Source organism: Artibeus jamaicensis, unplaced genomic scaffold, assembly GCF_021234435.1.
Source record: "Artibeus jamaicensis isolate MK-2021 breed Jamaican fruit bat unplaced genomic scaffold, CSHL_Jam_final scaffold_1031, whole genome shotgun sequence".
Classification (NCBI taxonomy): Eukaryota; Metazoa; Chordata; class Mammalia; order Chiroptera; family Phyllostomidae; genus Artibeus; species Artibeus jamaicensis.
Window position 1 is genome coordinate 6,179,537 of NW_026522026.1, and position 13,394 is coordinate 6,192,930.

The 13,394-nt window shown below is 45.1% G+C and overlaps 1 protein-coding gene across 2 annotated transcripts in view; it reads left to right on the forward strand.

The window, feature by feature from the left end:
* Nucleotides 1–1,635: 1,635 nt before the first annotated feature.
* The window catches only part of FRAS1 (Fraser extracellular matrix complex subunit 1), a 420,604-nt gene continuing 408,845 nt past the window's right edge, over nt 1,636–13,394 (forward strand). For both annotated transcript variants that reach the window (XM_037147065.2, XM_053655681.1), the window contains exons 1-2: nt 1,636–2,657; nt 12,014–12,045. In XM_037147065.2, coding sequence (XP_037002960.2) covers nt 2,582–2,657; nt 12,014–12,045 — 108 coding nt within the window. In that variant the 5' untranslated portion in view covers nt 1,636–2,581. The remainder of the gene's footprint in view (nt 2,658–12,013; nt 12,046–13,394) is intronic.

Sequence of the window (13,394 nt, forward strand, 5' to 3'; positions counted from 1 at the left end):
GCCCCGGTGCTGGTGGAAGGGGTGCTATATGTAGATACAGCACACGATGAATTTTGGGAAACGGTGGTGAGATTCTCCCTGCTCCATTCCCTCCATCCTCCATCTCCTTTCCTTTGTAAAAAGTAGATTTGCATTTAGCATAAAAATAACAGATGTCTTATTGAGACTAATTTGAGTGCCATGATTATATGAATTTTTTAATAAAATCAAATTGATTCTCCAGAGAACAAATTGTCTAAGTTACTCCCAGTCAGTGGTGGCTACAAAATTTCTACTAGGCGGGCATAGAGGTGGTAATGTGGTAGACTCAGCGTGTCCGAAGGTGGATTTTCACAACACTTTAAAGGGACTGAAAAAATGTTAACTTTCTAAATAAAAAAAGGGAGGGGATCCTTTTGCCGGGGGGGGGTGTCCAACTCCACTTATTATGGTCAATGCTCTCAGGGACTTATCATTTTGCTCAGTCCGCTCTTTCAACAGACTTTTTACTGAGCATTTACTATGTGCTTCAGACACATGAAGCTGATAAACCGTCTCTGTCCCTGCGACCCCCACAGCCCAGGAGAGGCTGAGGGCGAGCTGTACAACTCCCAGTCCTCTCAGTACTCCGACAGCAGTGCCAGGTGGCCAGAGCGTCCCTCTTCGCTGTCTAGTCATGGCGCTCTCTCAGTTACAACTTAAAGAGAAACGTTAGGGTCCCCACCTTGTTTCACCTCTTTGCATTCATTGCTTGGACGAACTCTACTCCTAGGGCAAATTCCCCTCCAACAGACCCGCCCATCTCAAGTCAACTGAGGGACCCACGGTGTCTCTTCTCTGGGCTAATCAAAGCCACAGAGCATCTTTCAGTTGCAACCATTCTCACCTTATAGAATGCGTATTTAACCTAAAGCCAGATGTTTTTATTTGGTAAAAACCAAACACCCCCCCCCCCCCCCCCCAAACAAACCCAAACAAAAAGCTGCCATTACACAGTCCTGACCAGGAATCAAGGCTTCTGCTCTTCAAAGTGCCCGGGAGCCTGCCTTCCCCTGACCTTCACTTCCAGGTCACTGGTATTTGGGGGTGCGGCCGGAGACGCAGTCGAGGTAAAGGTGCATTCGCAGTGGGAGGTCCACTGGGACACTCAGGCTAAGATCTTCCTTGGCTGCTGGTTAATCACATGAAGCGACGACGGGAGGGTCCCGGAGCGAGGAAGATGGAGCAGGTCCGCCTACTCTCACTTAGTTTAGCAGGAGTGGCGGGATGTGGGTGGGGGTAGCTCCAGGGCCTTTGAACGTGGGCATCACCGCCCTCCGGAGTGGGTCCCTTCCTAAGCGAGGGGTGCGGACCGAGTTCGCGGATCCTCAGCTGTGCCCGAGCAAGGATCGCGCCATCTCCCCAGCACCTGCAAACCCTCCCCGGTGTGACCACTCTTGATCCTGCTCCAGACAAAGGCAATCTGAACTCCCGCTGCACGAATGAGGGGATCAGGTTGCTCTCTCGGCCTCCCCTCACCACCACACCCCCTCCTGCTCCCCCCCTTCCCCACGTGACTCTCTGGAATCTTTGCCAAAGCTTCGAGTCCCTGGGTCCATTTTCACGCCAAGCAAGGGAGAGAGGAAGGAGGAGAGGAAGGTGGAGGGGGCGGAGCATGTGTCTTTTAAACGCGGGGTTCCAGAGGGGGCCTCATTTTGTGCGTTTCCCGGCTCTCCGGTGCGAGAAGCATTGAGTTCGGGGGTTCTTTCCAGCCCTTGTAGCTCTTTCCTCCGTGCATTTAAAATTATGGCTTCTCCTCCACTCGGGTAATCGCACCTGGACCCCGCAGACCAGCTCCGCGGAGCGAGCGGAGCCCCCGCAGCCCTCCGCACAGGGCGAGGCGCTGCTACTTTAGCAGCAGCGCCACCCCCCCCCCCCCACCGCCGCTGCGCCGCCACCTGGGTCTTTCCTCCGAAGCTTTTGAATCGTCTGCGGCAAAGAGCGCAGCCCGAGGCCGCACCGTGCGGGTGCAGCGCCGGCGAGTCCCGGGAACAGCCCGCAGCGCCGCACAAAGTTTCCTGCAAACGGCCCCGGCGGCGAGGTCGGAGGAGCCCAGTGGCCCGCGGAGGTGGGTGGGTCTTTCCAGGCTCCGGGCGACCCTGCGGACTCAGAGCCGACGTAGAGTGTCGTGCGAACTTTCAAAAGCTGCCACAGACTAACCGGCGAGGGGATCTCCACGGTGGGGACCCCAGAGCGGAGGGGTCGGGCCGCCGGGAAATGCTGGGGGATCAGAACCGGCGGTGACCCGCAACTTTCCGGCGAGACCGCCTCGGAGGACTGCACTCCGCCTCCTCTGCACGCGCCCCTGCTCAACCCGCGTTGGCGTCCTGCTTTGCTGGAGAGCCAGGCAGTGAGTGAATTGAATCCCCCGCCCACCCCGGCGCCTCCCGGGCTCAGGCGGGTGTAGCTCTCGGCCGGTGCATCGCCACGTTTTCCTGGAGGAAACCGCCCGCTGCCCTCCGCCCTCCGCGCGCCCGCTGCGGCGCCGAAGCCAGCGTTTTGGCCGAGAGCGGGTTCTTGGATGCTGACGCGGGGGTCCCCCGGCGTGGCTGTCTAGGCGGCGATGGGTGTCTTCAAAGTGTGGCTCGGGGTGGCCCTGACATTGGCGGAATTCGCAGTATTGCCTCATCATTCTGAAGGTGAGCGAGCGGGTGTGTGTGTGTGTGTGTGTGTGTGTGTGTGTGTGACCATGCTTTTTCAAATACCCAGTGGATCTATGGTATTGTGGGTCGGATGGAAGTTTTTGGGGGATGGGTGGGAATGGACGTGAAGTGGGCTTTCTCAGAGGTTTCTATTCCTGATTGTTTTGAGTGCGGATCACCAGGCTCCCGCCTCTCTCTTTGCCCTGAGTGCATTTGAGTGGGCGGCTGTTCTGTTGGGCTGGCATCTCTGAAAGTGGATTCTCCTTCTTCCCACTTCCCTCAGTGGAAAGCAACTACACAGCGTAGGTGCGGAGCGAGCAATTGCTCTCACCTGTGTAAAAATACGTCCGCTCCTACGAAAGGTACCACCGGCACCTTCACGTCCCCGTCGCTCTCCCACCCTCCTCGTCCCGAGAGGCGTCCCTGTAAAGTCCAGTGAAGGCTTTATAACTAGCTGATTCGACCGCGTTCTGGGGATACGTAGTTCAGTGACACCAGAAGAAATCTCTCTAGGACAGAGAGGCACGCCCGCCCCGGAAAACAAGTGGTTAATAAGTTTAGTTCCATTCTCCTACTTCGCCCTCTGCTTCCCAGTTTTCCTCTGGGGCTCAAGGCTACGTGGACAACCCCGGAGCTGGGGGAGAGAGGAGACTGTGGGAATTGTCGCCATGATAGCAAAAGCAAACTTGGCGCAGGGGAATAAATGGATGATTAAGTAAATCAAGGTTTTGGGGGTCATGGGATGGCGGGCCAGGGGACGCGAGGCGCCTGGAGCTCCCACCTGCTCGGAGGAGCCGAGAAAGTCGCAGAGCTAGGGGAGGGGAAGGGACCGGCGGCCTGGGAGGAAGACGGCTGAATTCACAGCACCCGGCTCTCGGCTTCCCCTCCAGGCTCCATTCATTATTCATCCAGCTGCGGGAAAAAGAGTTCACCTGCCCGGCTGCGAATCAGAGCCGCAGCCCAAGCGGCTGCGGACCTGGGGCGGGGCGGGGCGGGGCACCACCTGGTGCGCGGTGGGGGCGGTTCTCGCGTGCAGAGCCCGGGCGCCGGACTGGGGACGGCGGGAGGCCCGGGGAGGACAAAGCCCTGCCTTGGGGCGACCTCCAGTTAGCAGGGCAGACGCCTTTTCCTTGCTAGTTTCCCGGGAGAAAGTGGCGTGGCCTTGGAACTCAGCGCACCGCGGTGGAGACTTTCCCGTGGGTAAAGGTGCCATCTGCCGCACCCTCCCGGGAAAAACGTCAAGTGTGTTCCTTCCCTGCGAAAAGCGTGCCTGGAACCTGTGCGGCCTTCCTTAAAACAGGACAAAACCTGTAGAAACATATTTTTATTGAATTTGTGTGCGTGTGTGCATACTTAAAAATACAATTTATAGGGCTTAATTATGATAATAGACCAGATGGGAGAGTCAGTCCAGGCCACTCAAATCTGAACTGGGGACTTAGAAAAAATTACATTTTCACTCGGTGGTGGCAGTTTCTTATTCATAATCATATCCCAGTGGCTCGGAAAACGTGTCATCTCTCCCTGATAGCTCACCAGGGGGCAGTTGGAATGAGGCAGTTTTACAAAACCAAATTTCTTGAATAACAAAAGCCGTTATTAAAGAGCCTACAGGGTTCACTCTTTGGAAGACTGGTTGATAGATTGTGCAAAGTTTAAGAAACTCCAAAGTCTTTTGACGGGGAAGGAGGAGTGCAGGACGCAAGGGGCGCTGTTCCTCCAAAGATTACGTGGAAGCGGTGCTTCTCAGTATTTCACCGTGCCTTCGGAGCGTCCCAGAATTTTACAGTTGGACTTACAGATAGATGTCTGAGAGTTTCCATCCAAGTTACAGTGATATGCGTCGAATAATGAATGGATATGGACATTTACTGAGCACATGTTATTTGCCTGGCACTATACTAGGTAAACACTTTACTACGTACTTTATTTAATTAAATTGGTGATACAGGTTCTACAGCCAAAAAACAAGCTGTCATCCGATGACACCTTTGATTTGGATGCTTCAGGGTTTTCCTTTTCTCTTAAAAATAAGAACCTTGAGAGCAAGTATGGAAAGCTTAACGATCTTAGAGATTTCCTCGAGTTTTTCTTACTATCCTTGGCAATGATTTTTAGAAGTGGAAAGTGAGTATTCACATGTGTGTTTCTCTTCGTGTGATGTGCTCTGTGACCCTTTGGCTAACCAGGGTGTTGCAGAATTTATAGTTTTCTTCTTGGTGCTCAGAGAATGTGCCATATAAGCTGTAGTGCACCAGTTAATAATTCTACAGTTATTGTTGATAAAGGTGTGGTTTCTGTCTTTCTCGTCTTCCTCATTTAGTTGTGTACTCACTGAGGTCTTCAGATGGGTCCTAGTTATTCTTATATCTCCAAACTCAGCTCTTACTATACAGTAGGTGTTAAAAATTATTGGTCAGATGACTGAGTGTAGCCAAATCACATTCTTTTGAATTAAGATGGACTGGCTTCTACAATAAGCTGCTCTATGACCTGGAATGGACCACCTAACTTTTGGGAGTTGTGGTTCTGTCGTTTACCACATGCAGAAGTCAGCCAGCTGATAGCTCTAAAATACTTGTGCTAATCGTCCAGCATGGGGCAGGGGTGGGGCGGGGAAATCAGTACATGCTGTCTCATTTTGTGGTCAGTTGCAACTTTCTCATTCTGAATTTTATTTTAATTATTAAAAGAAAAATGAATTATCGGCAGTGATAATTTACATTGTCTTAAATTGCTGGCAAACTACTTTGATTCGAGAACCTTATAAAATGAAGATGTTACAGGGAAACTTCTAGTGAACATGGCTGCTTTCTGAATCAGATGTTGTGCTGTGGTGTTTTCTGGAGAAGCAAAGCTGGAGTTACGTTGATGGGGCTATCCTGTGTACTTACACCGGGTAGAGTGTGTTAGCTTGGGGACAGAAAAGGATTACTGAATTGGAGGTTAAAAGAACTGAGTTCTACCTGTGTCCCATCACTCCCCAGGTAGCTTTGCCAGTCCCATAGTCTTCCAGGCATTTCCTTTAAATCCCATTAACAGACTTTTGGACAAGATGGAGGTGTAGGTGGAAACACTGTATCTCCTTGCACAACCAAGTTTAAAGACAAAGTTTTAGTAACAAAACCACAACCAAAACAGACAGAAAATTGAACTGTACAGAAGTCTGAGAACAACGAACCATTCAGCTAGACTGGTAAGAGGGGTGGAGTCAGTGGCTGGCGAGCAGGGTCCTGCAGGAAAAAGTGGGCAGAGCAACCCAGGAGCGCAGGCTGTGGTTGGCAGATCCCAGGTGTGGGGTGGCAAGGGGCAGACCCAGTGCGGGCGCAAGGCGGCTGGCTGACTGTGGTCACGCATTCACACTCAGATAAACCAGGCAAAGGAGCAGGCAGTGAGACAGACTAGGGCCCCAGCGACGGGAATTAAAGCCTAAAAGCACTAATTGGAAAAGCTTTTGGCGGTCGAGGTGCAGGAAGAGGCTACTAGGCTCACAAAGAGTTTGTTGGAGAGACCCACAGGGTTCTGGAGGGTGCACAAACTCACACATCTGGGAACCAGCATCAGAAGTGCCCAATTTGCTTGTGGGAAGCAGCAGAGGGGACCAAAATCCGAGAGAGAGTGTGGAACAAGTGCCATTGCCCCTCTCTGACCCCTCCCCCCACATACAGCATTACAACCCAGGGACTGGGTTCACCCCACCCTGGTGTTCCCCTCATATGTAACAGGTGCGAACAGACCAAAACATTATGGCTCAAGCAAAAGAACAGCAAAGGCCCAGAGCCAATACTTCTAAGCAACCAAGAGATAGCCAACCTATCAGATGCACAGTTCAAAACACTGGTGGTCAGAATGCTCACAGAACTGGTTGATTTTAGCCACAAATTAAATGAACAAATCAAGGCTAAACTAAGTGAAATGAAGGGAAATGCACAGGAAACCAATAGTGATGGGAAGGAAACTGGGACTCAAATCAAAGGAGTGGACCAGAAGGAAGAAAAAAAATGACCAAACAGAAAAGAATGAAGAAACAGGAATTCAAAAAAAACGAGGAGAGGCTTAGGAACCTTCAGGACATCTTTAAAGATTCCAACATCCGAATTATAGGGGTAGCAGAAGGGGAAGAGAAACAGCCATGAGTGGAAAACTTATTTGAACAAGTAATGAAGGAGAACTTCCCCAATCTGGCAAAGGCAATAGACTTCCAGGAAGTCCAGGAAGCTCAGAGAGTCCCAAAGAAGTTGGACCCAAGAAGGAACACACCAAGGCACATCATCATTACATTAGCCAAGATTAAAATGAAGGACAGAATCCTAGAAGCAGCAAGAGATAAGGGGACAGTCACCTACAAAAAAGTTCCTATCAGAATGTTAGCGGATTTCTCAAAAGACACCTTACAGGCAAGAAGGGGCTGGAAAGAAGTATTCCAAGTCATAGAATCCAAAGACCTACATCCAAGATTGCTCTATCCAGCAAAGCTTTCATTTAGAATGGAAGGACAAATAAAGTGCTTCTCAGATAAGGTCAAGTTGAAGGAGTTCATCATCACTAAGCCCTTATTATATGAAATGTTAAAGGGACTTATCTAAGAAAAAGAAGATAAAAAATATGAACAGTGAAAGGACAGCAAACTCACAGTTATTAACAACCACACCTGAAACAAAAGCAGACTAAAAGGACAGCTAGATCAGGAGCAGAACTATAGAAATGAAGATCACATGGAGGGTTAGCAACAGGGGAGTGGGAGGAGGAGAAGGGGGGAGAAGGTACAGAGAATAAGTAGCATAGATGGTAGGTAGAAAATAGATAGGGGAGGGCAAGAATAGTATGGGAAATATAGAATCTAAAGAACTTGTGACACATGGACATAAACTAAAGGGGGGGGGAATGGTGGGAATGGGGGTGTGCAGGGTGGAGGGGAATGAAGGGAGGAAATGGGACAACTGTAATGGCATAATCAACAAAATATTTTTAAGAAGTGAAAAAAGTAAATCCCATTAACAGGGTACACTGAAAAGGGTCAGTTGATAGTGTGTTTTTTAAGGGTGTATCAGCATATTTCATATTTAGTTCTACTCTAGGTGGGAGAGTTTCTTTTGTATAAGACTCAGTGCTTAAAACTCAGTATTAAGGAAGAGAAGACACTGGCTGAAGAAAATAATTTGTCTCTTCATTCTTTCACTCCACAAACCTTTATCGAGAGCTTATGTGTCAGCTTATTTCTGTTACGGTGATACAGACATAAAATGATAACACCTGCCTTTAGGAATTTAAGTATCTAGAAATCATTAGTACCATAAAGTAGAAGGAGGGTTATGTGAATGAACATTGGTCCTTGGTGGGTTTCCCACTATTGAATACCGTATTTTGCCGTGTATGATGTGCACTTTTTTGTCCAAATTTTTGAGGGAAAAAATAAGGATGTGTATTATACGTGGGTATAATGATTATATACCATGGGTTAATGAGTGTAATAATCCCATGTATAATGTGCATAAAAATGTGGGTGCACATTGTACATGGCAAAATACAGGGTAATTGCAGCTTTGCAGCTTTTGGATTTGGCAGCTCCCTGCTAGAAGGAACGAAGAGATGGTGTTGTGTTGTCATGGGGTTTTATAATTCCATCACATTACATTTCTTCTCAGGGGATTGGCTTTTGGGTGTTACCCTCTGCATATACATCATTTACTGAGGGCACAGCTATCTGTATTCACTGTTTTGGACTTGAGCAGCTGTATCACTCAATTTTAGTCAGGTTCAAGGGGTCGTAATGTTCTCCAACCACATGGCTCAGAGAGGGGAGGGGACTGCCACACGGCAGAGTTAGAGCCATGTGCCAAATCTTGGAATAGTCCAAAACCAATTGGCCCGTTTTCATTTTAACTATTTTATTAGTTGATCTGAATTCTGGTTGACAGTAATCAGGATGTGAGCTGTCCTGTCGGTCCAGAAAATGATTGTTTTAACTATTCCACAGTGTACAAGCCATATGCTGAATTATAACACAACATAAAGCTCCAACATTTAAATGGCAACTGTGACTGCTTGTTCCTAATGCGTCATGTTTTTGTGATACCGTGCTTTCCAAATCTCTTCATATCTTATGGTCAGATCTGCCATCATCTTCTTGAGTTAAAGGGTCTGATATTTTGTGGCCTTTGGATTTTGCTTCTCTAGTTGACTGAGTTGAGCAGGTATAGTTTCTATAGTAAATGAGCTGTGAATACTGGTGAAATTTTTATTTCAAGTTTTCTGTGGAAATTTTAGATTATATATAGGACATGCAAAAGGGCTTGGAAGCAGACATTTACTCATTTAAGTGAATATGAAGGAACCTTTAAGAAAGGAGCCAACCCAGCAGACCATGGGAGACCATGGGAGGGAGGTCTGAGGAGCTCGGCTTCCTTCTAGGCACATGGGATCACTTCACTGTGCAAAACTGCATGTACTTTCTCATAGGGTATTAGAAATTAAATGAGCTAGCATCTAAGCTGTATTTGGTGTCCTGAAACTGGGAAAGGTCTTTGCCGGAGACCTCCAGCTCCCGTTGTCTGATTTTTCCTGTTTTCCCTTGAAGAAGTTCTGTTTCCCTTCTAGATACGCACCATCCGTCAGAATTCACCTTGAGGAATTCCCTTTAAAGTTCAAATGAGGTCATAAATTTAAACCTCAGGTAGAGCTGCAATCATTCCAGTACTCCTTAAGAAAAAAAGTGGTGAGCGAAGCGAATCATTTTGTTTTCCATAGTCCGTGAGTTGATCAATGATTGAAAGGGCTCCTGCTCTGGATGGGAACCGGAGCTGCCCCCAGCAGCCAATGCCAGCAAACCTCCCAACTTCATCTGCTGGTGGGTGTGCAGTGCGTGCTAGTGTGGGAGGTGTATGCTTGCTCCGAGGACTGCATCTGGCCACGGGTGATGATAAATGTGTGATAGGACTGGGCATCCTTGGAATGCTTTATTTTTCTCTAGAGAGTAGAAATGAGGTTTTGGAAGCTGTGTTAATGGAGACTCATTTGTGCAGCTGCCTTCTGGGTAGAGCTGTTCTGTTTTAGGAAAGCCCTCAGAGGGCAAAGCTTGTTGCTTTTGGAATTGTACCTCACCGAGTGACCCAGATTGAGTTATTTCCTTTTCCTAATGATGAAATTCACCAGCAGTTACACACTGTTTTTGACTTGAGTCTCTTCTCTAGCAGATATTTGGCTTTTAACCAAGGGTGCCACACACTCAATGCTACTTTATTTTTCGTGTTACAGGGAACTTATAACATCCATCTAAAACTTCTAGAAATGGGCTTCGATGTGGGTACTTGGATCCTCCTTAAGATACTTGGTTTCTTTTGGAGCTTTAAAAAGATACTGGCTTTTATAAGGTAATCCTGTGGAGGGCAATAGAACAATTTGAGGATGATCTTATTTTAATGGTTAAGTTTTGTTGTTTATTCTAAAGGTTAAATTTTGTTAAATTGTACCTAGCCGGTGATCTTTTATGTGTGTGTTTTCTTTAAACACTAGAAGTAATTAAATATATCCATTTAATTTAGAAATTGAATTGTTATGATATACAGTTATTTGAGCTGTATGTGATTATTTTATATACGGGGTGGGAGGTGGGACAAAACTAGGCTCACAGTTGTGAGTATGCAAAACACAGAGTTTACTTTTGCGTTATTTATTTATTAATTATTATTTTCCATACAAAGAACTGTACAGCTACTTTTGTCCCACCCTGTATATGCATATCTATAGTATATTAATATACTTTTTTTATTAGATAACGTGGGCTGAAATACTAAGTCTGGGGAACAGGACTTGTTAAAGAAAAATAAATCAGGAAGAATTTTTTTCCCCAAATTTTTAATCTCAAGTTATTCTTATTTGAATGCCAAGGGCACAGAAGTTATTTCAGCAAATTTGCCCACAGAGATTTTTGATTCAAACCTCAAATGTAAATAGCCATCTCATTTTCTTTGAAGATTGTTCTTACTTTCGTTATTGGTGGATAAGGTAGACCAGTCTTTTCCTGGGAAGTTAATATTTTTGAGACTTCATGAGTGATCTGTTAGGGACCAAGCACTGTGGTAAACTGTGTCCTTCTCTCTTTGGCACCAAGTGTGGTGCCCTGTCAGGATGGGCCTCTGCTATTCTAATCTGTTGTGCAGCCTGAGTTCCTGAGAGGGGGGCCGTCAGCCTGCTACCCACATGTTCCTGAGTCAAATATACACCTACTGTGCTGTTCACATGTTGGTTGGAAATGCGTGTGTATTCCTTTCAGTTAGCATTGTAGTTTCACATTGTTTTCAAATATAAAACTTAGATTTATTTTACCATATGCCATTTATTCATAATATATAGGCCGTCCCATTCAAATTCAGCCTTCTTTTCCTTTTAGAAGCAAATCATCTATCTGTTGTTTTTTATTTGGTGGTTATGAGTGGAAAATAAAAAGATGTATCAGTTTATAGCCAGCCCATTAGAAAAAAAATTGAATGCAAAGGGAGTGAAAAGAGTCTTTGAGGTCAGGAGCTCAACAGAAGAGTTCTTTTCAAATAACTAGCCTACACCACTGTGCTATAAAATGTTTTAATATCTCTAAAGAGAAACATATTGTGTTAAAGGCATATAGTAGATAATCAGCCATATACCTAAGCAGATCCCTACTAGGTGAAGAGTTAGGGAAAACAGAGTAGAAGTCCCTGTCCTGAGAGTATGTTTATAGGTAGTGGGGTAGACACCACAGTTCCACATGCTCAGCAAGGCTTTCCCAAGGAGGTACCTAAGAATGAATTCACAATCTGATGATGCAGGCACAAAGTGCTGTGAGCTTGAAGGAGAAAGGGCATAATCCTGTGGGCTGGAAAGCTTCATGAAGGAGATAGGATCATGTGCACTGAACTTGAATAGACCAAATGCATCTTCTGCCACTAATACAGATGAGCAAACACATTGGGATATGAAAGCATTATGACAGCATCCTAAGTTGGCCTCTTGGGTTGGACTGGAGAACTTGTGTAAGCAAAGAGTGGACAAAAGTCTGGATAAGTACACTGGGACTGGATTATGGAAGCTTTGCTGATTTATCACAAATGAAAACAGATACTATATTTATAGCATGCCATTACAAATGCATTTGTTTTAAAACTCAAATACTAAGTTTTAATGATGCCTTCCCTCACATGTGTCCAAGAAATCTTGCTTTGGTATTTGGAGTTACTTCCCCGGGGGCAGAACGCTCAAGTTTTTAAGGTTTTGGAATGTGCAGTTTGCTGAGTATGATGTGTATAGATGCAGTATTCCCGGAAGTCGGCTGGTTTACTATGTATCCCTTTTAATTCTTGTTTTGTTTTTCTCCACAGGTGCTTGTGTCTATCAGGGTTCCTTGCTGGCGGTAGGTCATTCTTAATATTTTCTGTTTATTTCTTTTGAATGTAAAATGCTTGACCGAGGTTACTGAGTGAGTGAAATGACCCTATCGTTCTAAAATACGTTTATTTTCCTTCACAGTTTGAGGATTATCCCTCATCCTGACACAATCATACTCAATTACTTAATACCTTTTTCAGAGTGAATTAGTTCCATTCAGATAACTCAGATGTTGAAAGAGAAGTTCAAACACTCAATGCACAATTTGCATTCTGTGGCTGTCCTTTGTGTCTTTTCAATCAGAGAGAAAATTAGGTCCCGTTCTCCTGTCAGATATGAATGAGGGCATAATTTGTTTATCTTGCTGTTGCATTTGCTTCTTCCTTTGAAATGCCTCCAAAAAAGGGATGATTATTAAAATTAGTAAAATATGGAGGATTCTCGACTATTGCTTTGAATGATAAACTTAAGATTTGGTAAACAACAAACAAATTACCATTTTATTGCTGAAAGTTTGCCATGTAGAGTAGAATTAATTTTGAATTTAAAGTCAGGATGACTTGGGGGGAAAGCCGAGGCAAGTATCCTGCATTTCTTTCCATTAATAATGTACTGTGGTGCATAACAGAGTGTTCAAGCCTTATTGAAAAAAACTTTCTATGCTCCATCAACTCTAATAAATGGTGTGACAAGTCATTCTTCATCACTTTTTTATTCTGGTTTAATAAGTGTTGTAATAAAAACAACTGAATGGTTGGAAAGGTTCTGCTCATTTCCATCACAACTTGGTATCGACAAGTGCGATATTAGTAAGTCATCTTGGATTATCCTTGTGGTGTTGAAATAGAGCAGAAATATCTGAAATATTCAGCAGTTTAGGTAATGTAGTTGTTTACAAGAATATTCTTGAATCTGAATTTTATGTAATATCATTACTGGAGATTTTGAGGGACTTTTTTCTTCCTTATATTTTTCTATTAAAGAGTCAGGAGAAAGCCATTTTCCTTGTCTTTCTCATTTCATGTCCTTAAAAGCCTGCTTTTTCTTCTGTTTATTTTTTAATATATTTTAGGACTCATTGTAAAATCAATGTGCTATAAAGTACATCATCAGTTTTGGGGATATATAGTAGTTATTATAGACAAGGCTATATTGTATTTACGTCAATGCAAAGAGAATTTCTTATTGTATAGAGTGCTTTATAATTTTCAATATATTTTCATAGCTCTTAGCCCATCTGATACTTACAGTAGACCAGGGAAATAAGCAGGCCACATATTAGTTTACACCCTCCTTTCAATGAAGAACCAAAGATGAGAGAAAGATTAAGAGATTTGCTAAAGGAAATTGACTATTAAAAACAGTCCATCTTTT